The 22,383-nt window shown below is 45.6% G+C and overlaps 1 protein-coding gene across 3 annotated transcripts; it reads left to right on the plus strand.

The window, feature by feature from the left end:
• Positions 1–1,074: 1,074 nt before the first annotated feature.
• TMEM171 (transmembrane protein 171) lies at positions 1,075–11,428 on the plus strand. 3 transcript variants are annotated; one of them, XM_036847474.1, is made up of 4 exons: positions 1,075–1,208; positions 4,122–4,828; positions 8,774–8,915; positions 11,142–11,415. In XM_036847474.1, exons 2-4 carry the CDS (start codon positions 4,189–4,191, stop codon positions 11,335–11,337), a joined length of 978 nt encoding a protein of 325 aa, XP_036703369.1. In that variant the 5' UTR covers positions 1,075–1,208; positions 4,122–4,188; the 3' UTR covers positions 11,338–11,415. The 3 variants fall into 3 exon arrangements, with proteins under 3 accessions (XP_036703369.1, XP_036703368.1, XP_036703370.1); XM_036847473.1 differs by having other exon boundaries at positions 1,077–1,997; positions 11,142–11,428; XM_036847475.1 differs by lacking the exon at positions 1,075–1,208 and adding an exon at positions 2,022–2,341 and having other exon boundaries at positions 11,142–11,428.
• The last annotated feature ends 10,955 nt before the right edge of the window (positions 11,429–22,383 follow it).

Raw genomic sequence — 22,383 nt, forward strand, 5'->3', positions numbered from 1 at the left:
CCCTTGTACAGAAAGGAATTGCTAGCAGACCTGTGTAGGGAGGCAAATCCTATAGTCAGGGCTGCGTTCTTAGAAAGCTGCGTGCCCGCTGCTGTTGTGTGATCGCCACTGCTGGTTATTTGCTCGTTAGCTGGGCGTGCTCTGAGGCCCTTCCAGCAGGTGGTATAACCTGACACTTTGACCAGGATAGCTCCACCCGGACACAGATTGCCACAATGTCCTTGGGATAGCGTCTGTTCTGTTGTAGGGATAAAAATGCCACAGGATAAAAAGACATTTTCTGAGTTTGTGGCATTGTGTGTCCTTTGGGTGACAGACGTACCCAGGAGGGACAGTCAGCCTGGTTCAGGCCCTTGCTCCACATTAACCATCTGTGGAGGTCACTTTACATCTTTGGGCTGTGGTTTCCTCAGCTGAAAAATGACCTTTTTAGCTCCCCTATTGCCTTCTGCCTGCAACCTTCTCTGAGTTGCTGGAGACACACAGCAAAGAACCACAGGCTGTATGTAGGTAAAGCAGGCAACACAGAACCTGGCCCAGAGCAAGGGGTGTTGATATTCAAGATAGTAATAATCTTTGGCCACTGGGTCAAGTGGCCCAGCAAATCCCTCCCGCTAGACCCTGCCCAGTCTGCGTCCCTTATGAAGCCCTGTCTTACCCACCCAGCCTGCCAACCTGCAGAACCCAGGTGGCCACCATTCCCTGTTTGCCTCCCTCTGAGCCCTTCTTTGAGTCTCCTTCTCCCTTCTGTAATCAGCTAAGCCAACTCATTCTTTACTGCAGTGAAAAACGACTGGGAACAACTTGCTGTATCAGGTATGCAAGGTGTTCGCACTTCCAAAAAGTTAAGGCAGTTGGCGTTAACTCATGACTGGGCTGATTTCAGGCAAAGTGGATAGGACTCCAGGGAGAAGTGCCAGGGATGGGAAAGGCCGCAGGGCGCATGGCACTCCCCTCTTTGGGCTGAGCTCTTGACTCACCTTTCACAGCGCCCTGACCTCTGATGTGGAAACTGGCACAGTTGATTCCATGTCACGTGTCACGGGGCAGGTTACAAGTCACACGGGGATTAGCAAACCCATCCCAAAACGCCCGGTTCAAGGGCAGAGAAAGGGAGCAGTTTAAGTCCGGCAAATCATTAGCGACTGAGAACCGGGAAGGGGGTTCGATGGCAAACCGGGACTGCGACGACCATGACGACCATACGTGTGAGTCTCGGAGCTAGGACCGAATGCCTGTACGCTTCGGGCATGGAGGACCCTTGTCTCAGACGCTAATGGAGGGCACGTTTCTGTGACCTGGTGTCTCTCTAACCTCTTCGTCGGGGAGCTCGCGGCGAGGGGCTAGCCCCAGTGACCCCAGCCAAGGTCTCCGGAGCGGCAGGAGGGCCACAGGCCTCCGGGTGCACCCGTCCCAGAGGGCGCGGCGGCGGGAACTCGGGGACCCCTGCCTGGGCGGCGGCCTCACCAAAGAGGGGGGCAGGCGCTGCCCTTTCTTCCCCACCCCCGGCCCAAATTCTGGGCTCTCGGCCCGTAAGGGAACCGGCTCCCTTCACGCCGCCCGGACCTCGACCGTCGCCTCGCGAGTTGGGACAGCCAGGAGAACCCCAACTTGCCGCCCCGTGCCCGCAGGGCCACGGGCCGAGGAGGAGGAGGAGGCGGAGGAAGGGGGGCATTTTCCCGGATTCCTCGCGCGCACGGTCACGGACGCGGAAGCCGCCCGGTCCGCCGCCCCTCGCTCTCCACCCCGGAGCCGGGCGCGCCTCTGGCCCCCGAAGGGCAGCACCCGGCGGCGGCCAGCTCCCGCCAGTCCGCCCTGCCCTGCCCGCGCCGGCACCGCCTCCTCCGTAAACACCGCGCGGCCCGCCCTCTGCGCCGGGACACGCTGGTGGGAGTGTGCGGTGCGGGCCGCCGCCCGGGAGGCTGCGGGTGCAGGCGGGCGCCGGGCTGCCCGCCGACTGCCGGCGCAGGCAGCGCCCTCGCAGGACGGAGCCTCAGGTAAGCGCTCCCGGCCCCGCGCTCCTCTGCAGCCCGGGAGCCCGCGCTCTGTGGCCGCGGGGCGGGCGCTGAGCTTTGGGGTCCAGGCTGGGAGCGAGGAGCGGCGCAGCGCGGAGGAGCCGCACTGCACCTGCACCCGCGGGAGCCGCGCGCCGAGCTCTCCGGGCTGGTGTTGCGCTCCGGCTCCCTAAACCCACCAGGCTCTTTCCCGTAAAGGACTTTGCCTCTCTTTGCGTCAGTACCCAAACACAGAGAGCTTTGGACGTGGTGACACGCTGCTGATTTGGAAATGTCCTTTGGGAAACAGCGTTGGGGAGGCGAATTTGGCTTTGGGGAAATGAAATGTAGGTTGGTATTTGGAAAAGATGTCTCTGAGTCAGTTTGTGAGCGCATCTGTGGGAGGGGGGGAGGGGAGAGAGAACGAACTACCCACGTATTATTTTGGGTGGGGGATTAACACCTATGCCAGGTGCTTAGTCCACGAGTCCATGGAAAGGAAGCTACAGATCCAGTTTTAGGCTTTACTAGTATTGGGGAATTTGCCTTAAGGCAGTTGAAGCCTTGTGACTCACGACAAAGTCAAGGTATCAACCCAAGGTACAATGAATTGATAGGACTTTGTGGCAGAGAGTCACCCCTCATTCATATCTTCAGACCAGCAAAAGATATTTCAGGACTCAGAATTTTTTTTTAATTTGTGCAATACTTTAAATGTTTGTTTCAGCTTAATTACATCTTCATAAATATAGTTTGTCCAAGTTTAACGCGGAAGCTTGTTTCCCACCTCTATTTCCTTCTTTCTCCAACTTCCTTCTGATTGTATCTTACTTTTTCCTGGAAAAGCACTTCCTAGCATAAGACCGGTTGTTTCCTTTCTTTACCTAACCTGACCCTACTTGGACACGATTTGGGTTTGTCAAGATGGCCTTGGCTTTAGCGACTCAATCTTGAGCTCCTTCATGTGACCATGGATGCAAGTAGCACAAAATATTTTTAAAGTTTTCTTTGCTTGAGCAAGTGAAAATGTTCTTTACACTTGGGTTGTCTTTTTGAGTGCCCCAACTTGAAGGGTCCTGGAAAAATATTCCATTCATTAGAGTAAGACAAGATAACTGGATAATAAAGTCAGGGTGTGTAAGGTAGACAATTCTTTACCCACTGCTCGGGATACCTTTAATATATGAGACCCTTGAAGTACCGGGCTTGGGTGGTCTTATGGAAGGTGCTTTCCCACTTGATTTCATGTATACTCTTCTTTCAAAGTCACGTTCTGTTGCTGTTTAGTGTTTTGTAACTGGTGATTTTATCGGCTGCTTATTTTTAACTGGGTCTAAACCTTTTTGTGGAAGTGGGTGGCACCATGGAAGAGGGTGAGCAAGAGGCCACCTGCCCACCTGGGGGACAAGGTGCTACCAGACCCCCGTGGGTTATCCCAGAACCAAGCAGCCAGGCCACCAGATTTCAGGGCAGCCCCAATGTGTGCCTGTTTGAGAGCTCAAGAGTCACATTTTGACAGAATTAACTTAAAATCCACCAAACTCACTGTGTTCCTGAACCGCCTTCCCATTCAGTTGAAACTTGGGTCTCCCGTAGGTGTAGCCTTAGGATAAAGCATGGAATGGAAAGTTGCTGCAGTCTAAAATAGGAAATGGAAAGTTAGTTACTGAACGAAAATTTACCGACTTGGAAATACTCATAGCAGCTGTGATGAAATGTGGGATGTTTGTAAATCAGAAACAATCCCTGTGGTTCTTCCTTCACTCACCATTGTTTTTATGTTTTTGTTTTTGTTTTTTTTTGGCCTGGGGAAGTGAGTCTGTTAAGACTCATAACAGGAAGAGCCACACCCAGTTACTTTTGTTGCATGGGTTTTGATTTTTCAAGATACTCTTAGGTGCATGGTAATTGCATTTGCCCTTCTTGCATATCTTTATAAAATTACATATTCAGGAGTTTCTGAATGCCAGTTCCTCTGACTCATGAACCAGCTCATTGTGCTATAGTGTATCAGTTGCACAAAGTTCTGTTCCCTATGATTTCATCCTAGTGTGATCTGGGAAAAAGAACAGGGCGGGTCAGGAATACCTGCGCCTACTTTAATCTGGTGTTTGGTTATGTCTGCAGAGTTGTTGAAACCATTGAAGGGAAGGAACACATCCCACCCACCTCGGGGAAGTGGCCTCTTCTGGCCATGTCTCCCGCAGCTGCTGCCGAGCCAGATGGGGTCCAGGGAGACAGGCGTGTCACCAAGCTCATTTTCTTCCTTTTTGTCATCGGTGCCATCCTGCTGTGTGTGGGAGTCCTGCTGTCCATCTTTGGGTTCCAGGCATGCCAATACGAAACCCTCCCAGACTGCAGCATGGTGCTGAAGATCGCCGGGCCCGCGTGTGCCGTGATTGGGCTGGGGGCTGTGGTCCTGGCCCGCTCCCGGGCACGACTTCAGAGAAGTGAGGAGCGCCTGCGAGGCAACCAGGGGGCCTCCGACCGAGCCTTCCTCTGCGGGGAGAGCCGCCAGTTTGTCCAGTGTCTCATCTTTGGGTTTCTGTTCCTGACGAGCGGTATGCTCATCAGTGTACTGGGCATTTGGGTCCCCGGGTGCGGCTCAGACTGGGCGCAGGAACCGCTGAATGAGACAGACGCTGCTGACTCAGAGCCCCAGATCTGTGGATTCCTGTCCCTGCAGATCTTGGGACCCTTGATTGTACTTGTGGGATTGTGTTTCTTCGTGGTTGCCCATGTTAAGAAGAGAAACAACTTGAATGTGGGCCAGGATGCTTCTGAAAGTGAAGAGAGACAGACCCAGAACATGGAGCCCGTCCAGGTCACTGTAGGTGGGTGGCTGTCCTTCCTGTTCTTGTTCATATCACCATGGCTGTAGCATCAAGGCTTCACTGAGCTGCTCCCGGGTCTGGCCTAGATTCTCTTTCTCCTTCTCTCTCTTTGTCCCTGTGTCTCTCTCTCTCTCTCTCTCTCACACAAACACACACACATACACGCACGCAGATGCACGCAGACACAGTTCTGCTGCTGTAGTTATCCCCATAAGAATCCTTGAGCACATCATTTCCTCCCAGCAATTCCTTATGATCTAGCAAAAGCATTGGGACATTAACTTGTGACCTTCACTAAGGTCACAGAGCAAATAAAGAGGAAAGTGAGAGGCTCCTTGAGGATAGCCTGGGAGCCTTCTAAAACCTAAGGTACCTGCCAAGTGACCCTGTTTCCCCTGTTATTCTCACACCAAACACTTATGGCACTTCTGGTTGTTGGAAACGTGGGTTCTCATCCCTGGTCATCCCTGACTGGCTGTCTTTGGAAGTCCTTAACCTCTCCTGGCCTTACTTTATGTATTTATAAAATGAGCACTGCATTTCTAAGATTCCTGTCAGCACTAATATCTAGGATTCTGAATCTGTCACAAGTCCATTGGTCTTCCGTGTTTTGAGGGAGTCTTCTGTCTGTTTTCCGCATCGTTCCTCATTTTCTGTAATTTCATCCTTGGCTTCAGGGTCGGAGCAAGGTTTGGAAGCAGTGGCATAGACGAAGATGAAATGTGACAGCACCTGTCGCTTCTTTCCTCCATGGAGTGCCTAGAGAGTCCCTTTGGGTCCCCAGGGATCTGCAGAAGAGCTGGATCACCATTTGCCAGAGTCAGGTCCCCACAGAACCATATCAGTAGCTTTGGCCTCATGTTCACACAGACAAAGAAAACACCCCATCGCTGCACATTTTTGCAAATCACTGTTTTATTTCAGTCTCCCACTCTGAAGCCACAGCCTTAACAGGCTTAAAAGGCTGGGTGGGCAAAGAGGATTACAGAGCAGAAAGCGTGGAAGGAACAGGGAAGGAAGGTGGCGAGTGAGATGTTTCTCGTGGGTGGGGCTGTCTGTCGAGCTGGCGGTACTCACTGTGGGGATTCCCTGGGCTGTGGGCCTGGCGTGGTATTGGCCTCAGAAAGGAAGGGCAGATGGATTTACAGGCGATCCTTGTGTTCAGCCAGGGTTGAAGCTCCCAGCTTACTTATTTGTGCTTTTATATAATTATGGTGACAACATCAATATTAGTTATATGTTAATAATAGCTAACAAATATATAGGGCTTATTCTTGGGCCAGATACCCATCTAGGTGTTTTAGCGTGTACTTGTCAAGGGCCTGTCGTGTGAAATTCATTCACACCTACAATAATCCACTGAGGCAGATGCTCTTAGTGTCTCCATGTTAAAGATAAAGAAACCAAGGGTCAGGGATCCCAAGTAATTTGCCCAAGGTCACAAACTAGCAAGTGGCAGAGCCAGGATCCTAACCGAGGCCGTGGGCATGCGTATGCTATGGCCCTTGCATAGCGCCCTCCCCAGGCACTTGCGTAATTCTGTTTCTGCAGGCTTCATCCTTCACCAGGTGTCCTGGGTTGTCGTTACATGACGAAAGGGGTCACCCAATATTATAGATGTTCTTAGTTCTTTAGGGGAACACAGTGGGGTCCAAGTAAATACACTCATGAGACGCTCATGGTCTTCCACTTAGTTGGGAACATTTCAAGGTGTGTCCTTTGGGTTTACTATCAGGGAGTTTTGGGGCCCAGCCTTCTTCCTGGTGGTTGGAATGGGGGGGCGGCAGGGAGCAGGGCTTGTGCTGGAGTGACTCCTGGGCGGTTCTGTCCTAATGTTGGCACTGCATAGTTTAAAATCTTTTCCACATAACTGTTTAAGTCCTATCAAACCTGTGAAAATCTAGCACATTGTCTTTCTCTTCTTTGGTATTGTGGAATAGGGTTTACGTTTTTAGAAATCATGCCTTTTAGTACAATTGTTAAGACTCCAGGCATTGTCTGTCAATGGTCAGTTCTGCCTTATGAGGGAAATTGGGGTGCTAAGAGGCAGTTCTTGGCTAAGTGCCAGAATGCAGCTCTTCCCAGAATGGAAGACAGAAGAGATAAACCAAGATGCATGATATCTGCATTGTGGGCACACCTAGTGCTGGACCCTGGATGCACAAGCAGGTGTATGGTCAACTCACAGAGGACATCAAGTCTTTCAGGACATAGTGGAAGGGAAACCCCAGGGGCATGGGACTTTCCGGGGAGAGCAAGAGGGCTGGGAGCTGACCTGGCAGAGGGATCGATAAGCCTCAGAGATAACTGGAGACTCTGAGTACTTCCTCGTCTGTGTTTGATAGGTGATCAGCCTGCTTTAGAGGCTTGTTTCCAGATCCTTTGTCCTACAATGTGTAATTAAAGTGAACATTCAACCTACCTTCCTCTGACCTACCAAGACCTTCTGAAAAGATTAAATGAGAATCCCAAGACAACCACTATGCTTTTTCCAGCTTCGGTTAGCGACGTATATTAAAAGCTTGAACTGCCATCTCCTTGCAGAAGGAGAGATGGAGTTAATGCATTTTCTGCAGGGCTAAGTTACCTCTGGGGAGGCGACTGAGGCATCAAGGTGGAGAGTGGAACCACTGGCCAGACTGCCAGTTGGGAATGTTTCTTCAGACATGCAAATAGGTGCCACTTGCTGGTGGTTGTGAAGAAAGTCCCTTTGAGGATGTGTTACAGTTGAGAGAGCTTGCTCCGTGCTCAGCACCATTTTAACCCCGCGCGCAAATCCAGTCCTCCTACCTGTTCTCTGAGGCAGGTACAGTTACAGCCTGCAGTTTACAGATGTGGTGGCTGAGGGAGGCCTAGAGAGGGCACATCACTTGTTCAGGGCCACGCTTGGTGGGAACTGGCAAGTGGAACCCCAGGAGCTTTAGAGAAACCTGCAGCTACCTAGGTGAGCATCAGCTCTGCCACCAGTACAAAGCATCTCCTCCCTGCAGGGAAGTAAAGTCCTCTTTCCTCCTTCATTCTTCCTGAGCTGTCATTTGGTGCTGCCAGCTTATCACAGGCTGCCCTCAGACCTCTTTGTAGTGGTGCCCACATGTCTAGGAGGTTCTGGGCAACTCATCTGGTACATTTTGTGTTGGAATCAAGTTAGAGCTTGCATCTGGTCCGCAGTTCTCCTTGCCCAAACACAGGGATGTCTTCTGGAGTGAACAGTACCAACAGATATGCAAAAAAACAAAACAAACAAACAAAAAAACCCTAGCTTTTCTTTGAGTTTGACTTTCTTTTGTAAAGCTTGGAAGAAACGTTGGTAGATAAAAAAACTCTTCAAGTGCATAAACCACAAGTATGGAAATAGGGATGATGGGCTGTATTGTGGCTGTACTGTCATTTGTTCAGAGGTTGAAACTGCATTTGAGGAACGGAGGCACTTTATCCAACAGCTAACTTTTGAAGAATTAAAATTGTAAGTAGAAAACGAGAAAAGCTTTGTAGCAGCAGACATCCCAGGGGAGGTAAGGAACACTGTTAGCAAATGCTTCACAGAAATGCTTTAGCTCAGACTTGCTATGAAATATAGGCCCACTATTTTTTTTTAATGTGGCAAAATAGACATACAATTTACCAGTTGAATCATTTTAAAGTGTGGAGTGGTATTGAGTACATTCACCATGTTTTACAGCCACCACCGTGATCAATTCCCGGAAGTTTTTCATTATCCTGAACAGAAACCCTGCCTGCGTTAGACACTAAGTCCAGTCGCCCTAGCCTCCAGCCCCTGGCAACCTCTGCTCTCCGTCTCTGTAAATTGGATAGGCTCACTTTTAAATTCTGGTGTTTTGACCTTTTCTATAGATGGGCCAAATACATAATTAATTTCTTTGGCTCTTGCTCATTTGCTTGCATTTATTACTCACCTATCGTCAATGAAATGTTGTGTTTCCTTAGGTGATGCCGTGATCATATTTCCACCCCCTCCACCACCTTACTTTCCTGAGTCTTCAGTTTCTGCGGCTACTCGGAGTCCTGGGGCTGACAGTTTGCTCCCAGATGAAAATCCACCTTCATATTACAGTCTTTTTAACTATAGGTAAGACTTTCCGTTTGAACGTCAAGAGTGGGAAAGTTTAAGCTTTTCAGGCCTATGTCTCCGTTCAGGCCAAATCAGCTTTAAGGCTATGGTAGAGGGGTAGCCGTCCAAGTATGGGTATCTTTTTGGCTGACATTATGCCAGAATCATTGCCTTAATATTCCTAGGACTTTTCAGGAAACTTTGGGCAGCACATAAGTTAAAAATTATAGAAGTGGTTATGCCGGGTTAATATGCAGCCTTCTCCAGGAGTCTTTATGTGGTCCTAGCAGGGCTTATCCTCAGAATGCTGCACAAACCCATCAGCCGTCCCGAGCGCTGGAGCAGAACCCAGGAGGCCCCTGCTAAGTTAGGCTTTGCTGCTTTAGATTGTGGGAGGGGTGAGGGTCCCAGGGGACCTCCAGCAGGTACAGAGCATTCCAGTGTCTAATGGAGGTACTTGAGTGGCCGGCTAAAATCAACCTGCACCCTGACTTGACCACGCCAGGCTTCTCCCCTCAATGTTAAGTTGTTCCCTGGGCCTCAGAGCCTTCTCAGATTGACCGACGAGAAATATGAGACTCCCATCCCCAGCCCCCATGCTTTCCACATGCCACAAATTTGGAGGCGTACCTGGGGTCAGATTAAACAGTGTAAATATAAGTGTTTTTCCTTGAGGCAGAGGGATGCCATTGAAGGCTGTGGAGTCACGGCAACAGGGTCCGAGCAGTGGTTAGCACAGCTCGTGATGGGGAAACGCTGGGGGTGACCAGACCAGTGGGAAGCCTACTCTCATGGACAGGCTGAAGGTGACAGGAGCCTGGGACTGGGGTGGTCAGAAAGGGAGGAGTGTGTGAGGCTGTCTGCTGTGGAGGACGGCAGGGACGAAGAGCAGAGATCATGATGTCAAGGGTGAGTGACAGGGACAGGGAATGTCCCTGACTGAGGAAGACAGACGGGGCCTGTGTAAGTGGGAGAAGATGGTGAGCTGGCTTGCAGTAGAGGGAGAGCGAGGTGTGGGCCTTTGAGGTAGACCGGATGGGCCAGGTCTTGGGAGAGAGATGGGGTACTGGAGATGAAATGGCAAAGAGGTTGCTGAAACCAAGAGGGCAAGGCCTCAGAGACCTGTGGAGAATGCACAGGCGGGGAAAGCGTGAAAGGAAGGAGTTCTGGGAAGCGTCAGGGACCAGCAGGGCTGGAAAAGGCTCCGTACCTTCCCAAATGGGAAACCAGGGCGTAGGAAGTGAAGGCAGGATCACTGGAAAATCTCACAGGGCAAAGCAGGACTCAGTGAAAAGTGACTTTTGAGACACGTGCATTTTTGAAAGCAGTGAGAAGCAGGACCTGAGAGATGTCATGAGTGTGCTAGGGACAGGGGCTGCCATACCTGGTCATTCGTGTTTCACGGCACATGTTCTTGTACTTCAAACCGGGTGATGAGCTGGAGATCTGACCAGGGATGAATGCAGGAGTTCCCCTGTGTGGGTGAAAGGGAGGTTAGGTTCTGGACATTTGTAGAATTCTCTTAGTGAATTTTTGTATTCTTTTCTCCAATGATGAACTTCCCAGAGCCCTAAAATAAATGTCTATTTCTACTGCTGCTAAAAACTACTCCTACTGCTGTTGCTATGCCAGAGTCTGCCTTTTCTTACATTACCTCAGGTCATTCTCATAGTTACTTAGAAGGTAGGCACTGTCATCATCCCCATTTTACAGATGAGGAAACTGAGGCTTAGAGAGGTTAAGTAACTTGCCTGAGATCAGACAGCTAGAAAGCAGCAGAGTGGAAATTCAGATGCAGGTCTGCCCTTTGCTAGACCCCACTCCATTAACCAGTACATCTTCCTGCCTTCCTTCAAGTTTTTGGCTTAATGATTTAATTTTCTCTTTGCATAAGTCTGTCTACCTTCCATTAGCTGTCTCAGAAGATGAAATAGCAGAGAAGAGTAACTGTGTGTGTGCATGTTCTTTTCGGAAGGCATCTGTGTGTTTGTACTCTACGTCTTTTCAGTGACAAGGGAAATGACAACAGGAGTGAGACAGTCTTAAAGTAACCATGAGCTCTAAGGACAGGAAGGGGTAAGAAATCAAAACGTATCTCTGCAGAATAGAATATGGAAGAAATTACTCTGGAGACCCTTGCAAATGTTTCCAAATGCATCTAATTAAACATGTGAAAAGAACCTGGTAGTTAAGGCATGTGACTCAGTGCCTCTGCTCCCTTTCATGTTCTCTCCTTCTTCATAGGATCCCAACTCCTGAGGGCCAAGGCGCAGCCTCTGAGAGAGATTGTGAATCTATATATACTATTTCTGGGACTGCTTCATCCTCCGAGACCTCACACACTCCCTATCTCTCATCCGAATTGCCTCCCAGATACGAAGAAAAAGAAACTGCTGCCTCCACATCCTTGTCTCCATCTTCTGAGCCTTCCCCACCATGAGCCATGGACTCCAGTTCAATTTTTTATAGAATCAGTCACTATTTAATTTGTTTTTCTAATAAAAAATACAACAGAATCGGCTATGTCCTGACTTCCTGGTGTAGTATCAACATCAATAACAAACCTTCCAGATTAAGCTGTCAGTGCCTCAGACCACAGGAGAGGCAGAGTGCCTCTGGCTGGGAATCCAAGATGCTTCTCTCATTGACGCCTCCTACTGTGGGAGGTGGGGGGGATCGTTCGTGTTGCTGGATGAAAAAGCAGAGACGCAGAAAGGCTCATTAACTTATTCAAGGTCACATTGCTTCTAAATGGTGAGGTTGGGCTTTGAACCCATCTAGCTAGTTTCTGAAAGCCAGGTGCATATCTCTACCCTGTGCTGTCAAAGGCCAACCAAAAGTACCGGTTAATGTTTAGCTTGGCCCATTGGGTTTCCAATGTTCATTGCTTCTGGGGCAGAGAAACCAGATTACTTTCCTCATTTCTTTATTATTTCTTGCTCCTCTTCTTCCCTTTCTTCTCCCTCTCCTCCTTCTTCCTCTTTTCCCTATTCCTTTTTTCTTTTTTTTTTTTTTCATTCTGAAAGAAGGTAGTTAGGGTAACTAGGTAATTTTCACTGGGGCAGTTACCAGCATAAAGCCTTCTTATAGTGATATGACATTTTTTTTTAAATTTTATTTATTTATTTATTTATTTATTTATTTATTTATTTATTTATTTATTTATTTATTTATTTTTGGCTGTGTTGGGTCTTCGTTTCTGTGCGAGGGCTTTCTCTAGTTGCGGCGAGCAAGGGCTACTCTTCGTTGCGGTGCACGGGCCTCTCACTGTCGTGGCCTCTCTTGTTGCGGAGCACAAGCTCCAGACGCGCAGGCTCAGTAGTTGTGGCTCACGGGCCTAGTTGCTCCGCGGCATGTGGGACCTTCCCAGACCAGGGCTCAAACCCGTGTCCCCTGCATTGGCAGGCAGATTCTCAACCACTGCGCCACCAGGGAAGCCCTGATGTGACATTTTTGGAGAAGAAATTTCTTGGGGCACTTTGGTAACTAGATTCCCCTGGAGAGGTTCATGAGGGATGAGTCTTTCTGTACTATAAGGTGCCCGACTTTCTGGACCACCAACTTTTATTCTTATAAAGCTATTGCTGAACAAAAGCATTTATATAGTTGGGTGAAATAATAAATATTTACTTCTAGATATAAACCTTAAAAAATAATCACTAAGTATTATCAGTTCTACCCAGGAAAAACTGATTTTTAGAATCTAAAGTCTGTAGGAACTTAGCATTTTTGTTAACAAAATTTGATGTAGCAAAAATGAACATTTTAGGCCTTTTACCACAAGCCATAATCCCCATAAAAATCAGTATTATCCAGCATTTAAGTGCCTGAAAGCAGAATTTAAGGGCGTTAATGCTCCAATAGTTTAACTGAAGTAATGACTGATTTCATGGGAATTGCCACTGCAATAAATCAGGGGTAACAGTCTGTACCAGCAGGACTGATCTATTTCTAAACTGGACATTTATTGGACTGAACTGCTCTTAAAATTCTGCTTTTTTTTTCCTGGAAGGTTAATTATTCACATTTTAAAATTAGAACAAAGGGTAGATTATCACCACTCTCTTCTGCTGTTATTTGCTTAAAATGATTAAGCTGAAACTTCTAGGTAGAATTAAACACTTACGAGTTCTCATATATAATCAAGAGCATTTTTAATGGCTCAAAATTAGGGTTTGTAACTGGGCATTTTACTTTTATATGCTAGTAAACTTAAATGGCAGTTAGCCATGCTTAGGTATAAGTTGGACCTTCTGGTTGGGGAAGTCTGCCTTACCTCCATCAGTCTCCGCAGTATTCAGCCAAGTGGGAACAGACGAAGCCACAACAATGAAAGGTGTCCCCAAGCGTGAGATGTTTATTGCAGGACTGAATCGTGGGCAGCTGAGCTGGGACGAATCATTTAGTCATACGAAGATGCATTCTTTGCCTATCAAGGTTCTAGCAAAGGATGATAGCTTCTGAAAACCCATCTGGTGGTCTGCTACTTATTTTCTTTATATGTGTTAACTTTTTTTTGATGTGAAATTAATCGTATAAGAGTAACCGTTTTAAGGTGAACAATTCAGTGGCATTTGTTACATTCACAACGTTGTACAGCCACTACCTCTATCAAATTCCAAAATATTTTCATCACCCCAAATAAAACCCCATACCTAGTAAGTAGTCACTCCCCACTCCCTCCCTCCTCCCTACCTCCTGGCAACCACAAATCTGCTTCTGTCTCTGTAGAGTTACCTTTTCTGGGTATTTCATATAAGTCATATCATACAATATGTGAACTTTTGTGTCTGCCTTCTTTCATTTAGCATGCTGTTTTAGAGATTCATCCACGTTGTAATGTGTATCAGTACTTCATTCCTTTCTGGAGCTAAATAATATTCCATGTATGTATGTGCCACAGTGTATTCATGATGGGCATTTGGGCTGTGTCTGCCTTCTGGCTGTAGTGAATAGTGTAGCTATTAACATTCATGTACAAGTATTTGTTGGAGTACCTGTTTTCAACTCTTTTAGGTACATACTTAGAAATGGAATTGCTGGATCATACATGAACTTGAAGTTTTTGAGGAACTGAACACTGTTTTCCACAGAGGCTCCACCTTTTTATATCCTCACCAGCCCTGTACAAAAGTTCAATTCTTCCACATCCTCACCACCACTTATTTTGTTATTATTATTGTCATCTGAGTATGAAGTGGTATCTCATTATGGTTTTGATTTCAATTTCCCTAATGACTGATAATTTTGAGCATCTTTTCATGTATTGTTTTGAACACCAAACATTATCAGGAGCATAAGAAATCTTACTCCAGATTTTCCTCCTATGGCACTGAGAGGTATGAAAATAGTGATGAGTTCGGCAACTTCAGGTGGAACTACCCACGCCAGGTGCTACCATGCTGCCTCTACACTATGAAAACCCCTTCTTGTGATGTCTTTGTCCTCCTCTGGAGGTCAGTTAAGTGGACTAACCCAATCAACAAATTCTAATGAAACTGAAGGGACGAGGTAAGGTCCCTTTGGTATTTCTATGAGCTATGGAGGAATGGGCAGGCCAATGAACAGTTTTCAGAGGATGAAAGCTGACGGGGAAGGTAAGTATGTGTTCATCCAATTTCCATCTGAAAAGTTGGAGTGGAGTGAGGAGAAGGGCATTTAAAGTTGGCCTCTTTAACACTAGCCCTATCAAATTACCCATGACATTTTTCACAGAACTAGAACATATAATCCTAAAATTCATGTGGAACCATAAAAGACCCAGAATTGCCAAAGCAATCCTGAAGAAAAGAACAAAGCAGGATGCATAACCCTCCCAGGCTCCAGACAATACTACAAAGCTACAGTAATCAAAACAGTATGGTATTGGCACAAAAAAAGACATATGGATCAATGGAACAGAATAGAGAGCCCAGAAATAAACCCACATGCCTAAGGTCAATTAATCTTCTACAAAGGAGGCAAGATTATACAATGGGAAAAAGATAGTCTCTTCAGCAGTGGTGTTGGGAAAGCTGGACAGCTGCCTGTAAATCAATGAAGTTAGAACACTCCTTCACACCATACACAAAAATAAACTCAAAATGGCTTAAAGACTTAAACATAAGACATGACACCATAAAACTCCTAGAAGAGAACATAGGCAAAACATTGTCTGACATAAATCATACCAATGTTTTCTTAGGTCAGTCTCCCAAGGAAATAGAAATAAAAACAAAAATAAACAAATGGGACCTAATCAAACTCACAAGCTTTTGCACAGCAAAGGAAACCATAAACAAAATGAAAACACAACCTGCAGAATGGGAGAAAATATCTGCAAATGATGAGATTGACAAGGGCTTAATTTCCAAAATATACAAACAGCTCATACAACTCAACAACAAAAAAACAAACAACCCAACCCCAAAATGGGCAGAACACCTAAATAGACATTTCTCCAAAGAAGAAATACAGATGGCCAGTAGGCACATGAAAAGATGCTCAACATTGCTAATTATTAGAGAAATGCAAATCAAAACTACAATGAGGTACCTCCTCACACCAGTCAGGATGGCCATCATTAAGAAGTCTACAAGTAACAAATTGCTGGAGAGGGTGTGGAGTAAAGGGAACGCTCCTGCACTATTGGTGGGATTGTAAGATGGTGCGCTCACTGTGGAAAACAGTATGGAGGTTCCTCAGAAAACTAAAAATAGAATTACCATATGATCCAGCAATCCCACTCCTGGGCATATATCCAGACAAAACTATAATTCAAAAAGATACATGCACCCCTGTGTTCATAGCAGCACTATTCACCGTAGCCAAGACATGGAAACAACCTAAATGTCCATCCACAGATGAATGAATAAAGAAGATGTGGTACATATATACAATGGAATACTACTCAGCCATAAAAAGAATGAAATAATGCCATTTGCAGCAACATGGATGCAACTAGAGATTATCATACTAAGTGAAGTAAGTCAGAAAGAGAAAGACAAATACCATATGATATCACTTATATGTGGAATCTAAAATATGACACAAATGAACCTATCTATGCAACAGAAACAGAATCACGGACATAGAGAACACACTGGTGGTTGCCAAGGGGGAGGGGGTTGGGGGAGGGATGAAGTGGGAGGTTGGTGTTAGCAGATGTAAGCTTTTATGTATAGAATGGATACACAACAAGGTCCTACTGTATAGCAGAGAGAACTATATTCAATATCCTATGATAAACCATAATGGAAAAGAATATTAAAGAAAGAATGTGTACATATGTATAACTGAATCACTTTGCTATACAGTAGTCATTAACACATTATAAATCAACTGTACTTCAATTTAAAAAAAAGTAAAAAAAAAAGTTAAGGTGGGCTCTGTGACAACCTTGTGTGACGTGACTGTTGGCCTTCTGGTTAATGTGTAGAGGACTGAGGCCATGTGAGTGGTGGGTTTCTCCTGAAGGGGGTCATTATTCCAGGGCAGTTCACAGGAGAGGAATGCATCCAGAGATAGGAAGTAGACCTCGGAAGGCAGCCTTATGTGGGCAGAAGAGAGATGGTAGTTTGGTTGGAACTGCAAGGATCCATGATGATAAGAATCAAGATGATTGTTGAAAAAGTTAAATTCCTGAGTCCCATTTCAGACTGGCCTAATGCATCCAAATCTCCAGAGGGGTAAAGTTTATTGTCTGGGAATCTGGGAAACATTTCCTGTGAGGACAACAGAGGGAAACTGTGGAGGCAGCACCTTATGGGTTAGATTATCTGGGATCATGAGCTCCTTGTTTGTGACTTCAAGGCCTTCTGGAGGGTGACTTCAAGGCCTTCTGGAGGGTCCTGTTTACACATCCCAGCCTGTGCTAAAGGTCTTTGAGGGGTAGGATGTTGGTCCCCAGTTAGACCCCAGTGCTGATGGGGGCTTCACACAGTTGCCCAGTCCTAGCCTTCTAGGCAACTCTGCACGTGATTCATGAGAGAGCCCCAAGGGAGTGTGGAAACAAAGGCAGGGTCGTGTCTCCTGCCCTTTCCTCCTGTATTTCCAGACTGGGGAAATTTGGACTCATTTTTAAAGAAAGGCATGGTTTTGTGTTGGAAGAGGTCAATGGCTACATGTCTACAACTGGAAGCATCAAAGACATTTATCAGGATAAGGCAGAGTAGAGGAAAACACTAGCTGGGTTGAAATGGAAAATGCTTGAGATTGTCCAAGTGGGCAGAAGTTTGAAAACTGCCTCAGACAGGGCTCCTTCCTCTCAGTGCCTTCCAGCCCCTGATGGACCAGTCAGTGTGGTGGGCTGGGCTCTGCCAGCTGCCACCCTGGACACAGGAAACGCAGATCCCTGAGCCTCTGGTGTAGAAGCTTCTCCAAAGGAAGGAGAGGTCGGGAAGCACACTGAGGGGGTGGTGATTGGGCCGGAGGGGTGAAATGTCCTCTCACTGTTAGTGGGCAGCCATGCATGGTTGGGCTGCTTCATGCCATGAGCCCTCCTGGGATCTTGCATACCTGGAATTCCTGGAGTATCATGCATGCTGCCACCAATCTGAGTACCCCAACAGGAACAAAGGGGAGGATATGGATGCAGCTTTTGCTAGTAAGGAATGCTTTGGGGGGGTGGGCGGAGATTCCTGTTGCGCGAAGCATGTGACTGCTTGGATAGGCTATCTGTGTCTTGCTTCGCTCAGCGGGGTGCCCAGCCCTCTGGCTGAGTGTGGCCAATGCTGGGAGTGCAGGGTGACTTCACGCCCTCACTCCTGGATGGGGCAGGGTGGCAGACAGCAACCTGATGAGGAAGGGAGTTAGTTAGGTGGTGATTTAACTGCTCTGCGTGTTCTCCTGGAGCCTGCTCAGGCCTGAAGGTGCGGAAGTTGGGCAGGGCAGTTTGGTGGGCGTGGATGAGCCACCACTGCTGTCATGTGCCAAATCACTCGTAAGACATTTCCTTAAAGGCCTTTGAATGAGTGAGTGAGTCCTGCCTACAGGTGCTGGGTGAGCCAAATGGCTTATTTATTAGGAGTTTTCACAAAGGCAGAGGCCTGTCTCTTCCACAGGATGGAGAGGCTTGGGGAGGTCCTGGTCTCTACAAGGGCTATGGTTCTTCCTCAAGCTCAGCGTCCTCCTGGTGGCCCAGACCCCATGTAGGAAGTAATCACTTCCCCGTCTGTCAAGTCTCCCAGGCCCCACCAGACACTCTCTGGTGCTCCTGCCTTCCTTCAGGCCTTTAGGTGCTAAGTTGCTCCAAGATTTCCTTCCTCAGGCCCTGAAGCTCTGCTGTCTCAGCACTTTTTGTCCGGCTGGAGTTTTCACATAGGAGCCTGCAGGGTGGGAGCCGGAGCACAGCTCTGCAGGTGCCAGACCGGGCTGAGCTGCTTCCCCGCTGCCTCTCCATGAACACTAACAGTTGTTTGCAATCCACGGGTGGAATCTGGCAGAGCCTGATGTCCTTCACAAGGGCCTGTGTCCTTCATGGCTGTGTGCTGGGGCGGGAACTTCCCACCTGGTTAGACGTGTGTGGCCTTGGGCAGGTCGCTGCACTGCTCCCGTCCTAGCCCATCTCTGGGGTGCCCTTCGGCTCTGGATAAAAGCCAGAATTGCGGTCCAGCTTCTATAAGGGTCTCCTCTTTCCATAGTAGGTTGCTGGCTTTGGAATTCTTTCTCTGTTTGAATTACAATTCAATACTACTACCATTAAAACTACTGAGTAAAGTAAAAGATTTTTTGAAGTTTTTAGATCCTTAAAATATATCTGACTTAAGCACATATGTAAACTTAGAGTACTGTGTTGAAAGTCATTTAGATAATTATTTTTCTTTGCTTTTATGTTACTGATTTGATATACAATTAGGGTCATTTATTCCCGTTAATATTCAGTATTAAGATTAATTTTAATTTAATTTTTGAACACATAAAACATATACTATTTGAAAAGATGTGCTAAAAAAAGTCTTGGTTCTACCCCTTTCTTATCTACCCTGTTCCATCCACCCCTTCTAGGTCATCATTATTTTGATTACGTTCAGGTATATACTTCCAGTGTTTCTTTGTTGATATATATGTGTATATATATATGTGTATATATATATATATATATATATGTATATGTATATGTATATGTGTATATACATACACTTGTATATATACATATACGTGTATGTATATATGTATATATGTGTATATATATATATACACACATATATACATATATACACACATATAGCTATATATATCTACATCTATATCTATATCTATATATGTACATATATACACACAATCTATATTTATATATAATACATATTGCAATATATATGCTAATATATAATATACAATATGCTAATATATTACAATATATACTAATATATAGCATATAATATATACTATTATATATACTAATATATAGTGTGTAATATATAGTATTTTATTTATTTATTTATTTATTTATGTACTAATATATGCTGCTCAGCACCTTGCTTTTTTTTTTTACATCTTTATTGGAGTATAATTGCTTTACAATGTTGTGTTAGTTTCTGCTGTACAACAAAGTGAATCAGTTATACATATACATATATCTCCATATCCCCTCCCTCTTGAGCCTCCCTCCCACCCTCCCTATCCCACCCCTCTAGGTGGTCACAAAGCACCGAGCTGACCTCTCTGTGCTATGCAGCAGCTTCCCACTAGCCATCCATTTTACATTTGTGCATCTTGCTTTTTTCATCTAATAAATACCTCCTGGCAATCATTCCATATGTAGAGATCGTTCTCATTTTTTTTGGTATTAGCTACATAGTACCCCGTTATGTGACTATCCCATAGTTTGTCAACTATTATGGACATTTAGGTTGTTCCTAATCTTTTTTTTTTTTGGCTACGTTGGGTCTTTGTTGCTGTGCGTGGGCTTTCTCTGGTTGTGATGAGCGGGGGCTACTCTTCGTTGCGGTGCATGGGCTTCTCATTGCAGTGGCTTCTATTGTTGCAGAGCACTGGTTCTACGTGTGTGGGCGTCAGTAGTTGTGGCGCCTGGGCTCAGTAATTGTGGCTCACGGGCTCTAGAGCTCAGGCTCAGTAGTTGTGGCGCACGGACTTAGTGGCTCCACGGCATGTGGGATCTTCCCAGACCAGGGCTCGAACCCGTGTCCCCTGCATTGGCAGGCATATTCTTATCCATTGCGCCACCAGGGAAGTCCCCTAATCTTTTAATATTACAAATAATGTCACAATAAATAACCTGCTTATGTTGTTTTTTATTTGAGTAGGTGCATCTTCAGTGCAAACTTCTAGAAATGAGCTACTTTGAAAGGTAAATGCATATGTAATTTTGTTAGATATTGCCAAATTTTCCTCCATAAGGTGTCTGCCATTTTGCAGTCTCATTAGCAATACGTAAAAGTGCCTATTTCCTAACAGCTTCATCAATAGAGTGTGTTATCCAAATCCAACTTTTGGATTTTTGCCAATCTGCTAGGCAAGAGATCGTATTTCAGGGCAGTTTTAATTTACATTTCTCTACCTATGAGTGAGACTGAGAATCTTTTCAAAGGTTAAGAGCTTTTTGACTATTCTGTGATCTATCTGTTTATATTCTTTGCTCATTATTTACTGGGTTGTAGTCTAGTTTTGGGGTTTTGTTTTGTTTTGTTTTTTAATTTAACTCAATTCTTTCTTGAGGCAAGCAAAGTAACTTTTCACTTGTACCTATTAGAGAGATATATTGGGTTGGCCAAAAAGTGCCTTAGGTTTTTAAGTAAAAATAAAAGACACATTTTTCATATTCACCAAGAACTTTATTGAACAACGTATTCACCCTTTTGTTCCATTACCTTCTGCCATTTTTTTAGGCAACTTCATAATTCCATCTTCCCAAAACTTTTTATCTTTTTGAGCAAAGGACAGTTCCAGGTACCTTTTACAGTCTTCCAGGGAATTGAAATGTTTTCCATTAAGAGAATTTTGTAAAGACCTAAATAAATGCAAATGCGAAGGTGCAATGTCTGGTGAATATGGCAGATGAATCAGAACTTCCCAGCCAAGCTGTAACAGTTTTTGCCTGGTCATCAAAGAAACATACGATCTTGCGTTATCCTGATGGAAGATTATGCGTTTTCTGTTGACTAATTCTGGACGCTTCTCATCGAGTGCTGCTTTCAGTTAGTCTAATTGGGAGCAGTACTTGTTGGAATTAATCGTTTGGTTTTCCGGAAGGAGCTCAAAATAGAGGACTCCCTTCCAATCCCACCATATACACATCATCTTCTTTGTATGAAGACCGGCTTTTGGTGTGGCTTTTGGTGATTCATTTCACTTGCCCCACTATCTCTTCCGTTCCACATTATTGTACAGCATCCACTTTTCATCGCCTGTCACAATTTGCTTTAAAAACGGAACGTTTTAATTACGTTTAAGTAGAGAATCGTATGCGGAAATACGGTCAAGAAGGTTTTTTTCACTTAACTTATGTGGATCCCAAACATCAAAGCGATTAACATAACCAAGATGGAGCAAATGAATTTCAACGCTTGATTTGGGTATTTTGAGTATGTCGGCTATCTCCCGCATGGTATAACGTTACTTGTTCTCAATTAATGTCTCGATTTGATCGCTATCAACTTCAACTGGTCTACCTGACCGTGGAGCATTGTCCAGCAAGAATTCTCCAGCACGAAACTTCGTAAACCACTTTTGACACGTTCGATCACTCACAGCACCTTTTCCGTACACTGCACAACTCTTCTTTTGCATTTCAGTTGCATTTTTACCTTTCTTGAAATAATAATGCATAATATGCCAAAAATGTTGCTTTTTTTCTTCCATCTTCACTATTAAAATGCTACACAAAAATTCACCAAATTTGATAAGTCGCTTTTTAAATGCACGCTTATATGACAGCTGTCACATACAATCTAACAAAATTGTTTTGAATGAAGTTAAAGACAACTAATTGCTACTAGAGCCATCTTACGGGAAAAAAACCACAAACCTTCTGGCCAACCCAATAAAACACAAAGTCAAACCAACAAGGAAACATTGCAATACTGTCCCTTGCTCCCTCACCCCAAAACTCACTCTAAACCAAAAAATGTTGGTGATCCCTTAAAATTTAACCTTTCTTCATAGGTCCTATCAAATTGACTAGAGAACTTTGGCACCAAAGCAACGTTTCATTATTTTTCAGAATCATGGCCAGTCAGCTGGTTTTGTTAGAACATGGTGTTAATGCAACAAAGATGGCAGTTTTGATACCCACATGTTCTGTTGGCTCTACATGGAGAAAAGCTGTTCCCCAGTCAGGAGTGGGGCTGCCCAGCTGCCTTCCATTCAAACAGAAGTCTCAAAAGAGTACTCTGTGGGTAAGGAAGGGGCAATGGCATCATCTCCAAACACAGTTCACCCAGGGGGTGGATGCTCCAACTCCTGATTCTTTGGAGGCCGGGTATAGGTTTCTGCCTGGGAGTTTCACTGTGAGGTCAGCAGCCAGTTGAGAATATACATGTGTCCAACA

Source organism: Balaenoptera musculus, chromosome 3, assembly GCF_009873245.2.
Source record: "Balaenoptera musculus isolate JJ_BM4_2016_0621 chromosome 3, mBalMus1.pri.v3, whole genome shotgun sequence".
Taxonomy (NCBI): Eukaryota; Metazoa; Chordata; class Mammalia; order Artiodactyla; family Balaenopteridae; genus Balaenoptera; species Balaenoptera musculus.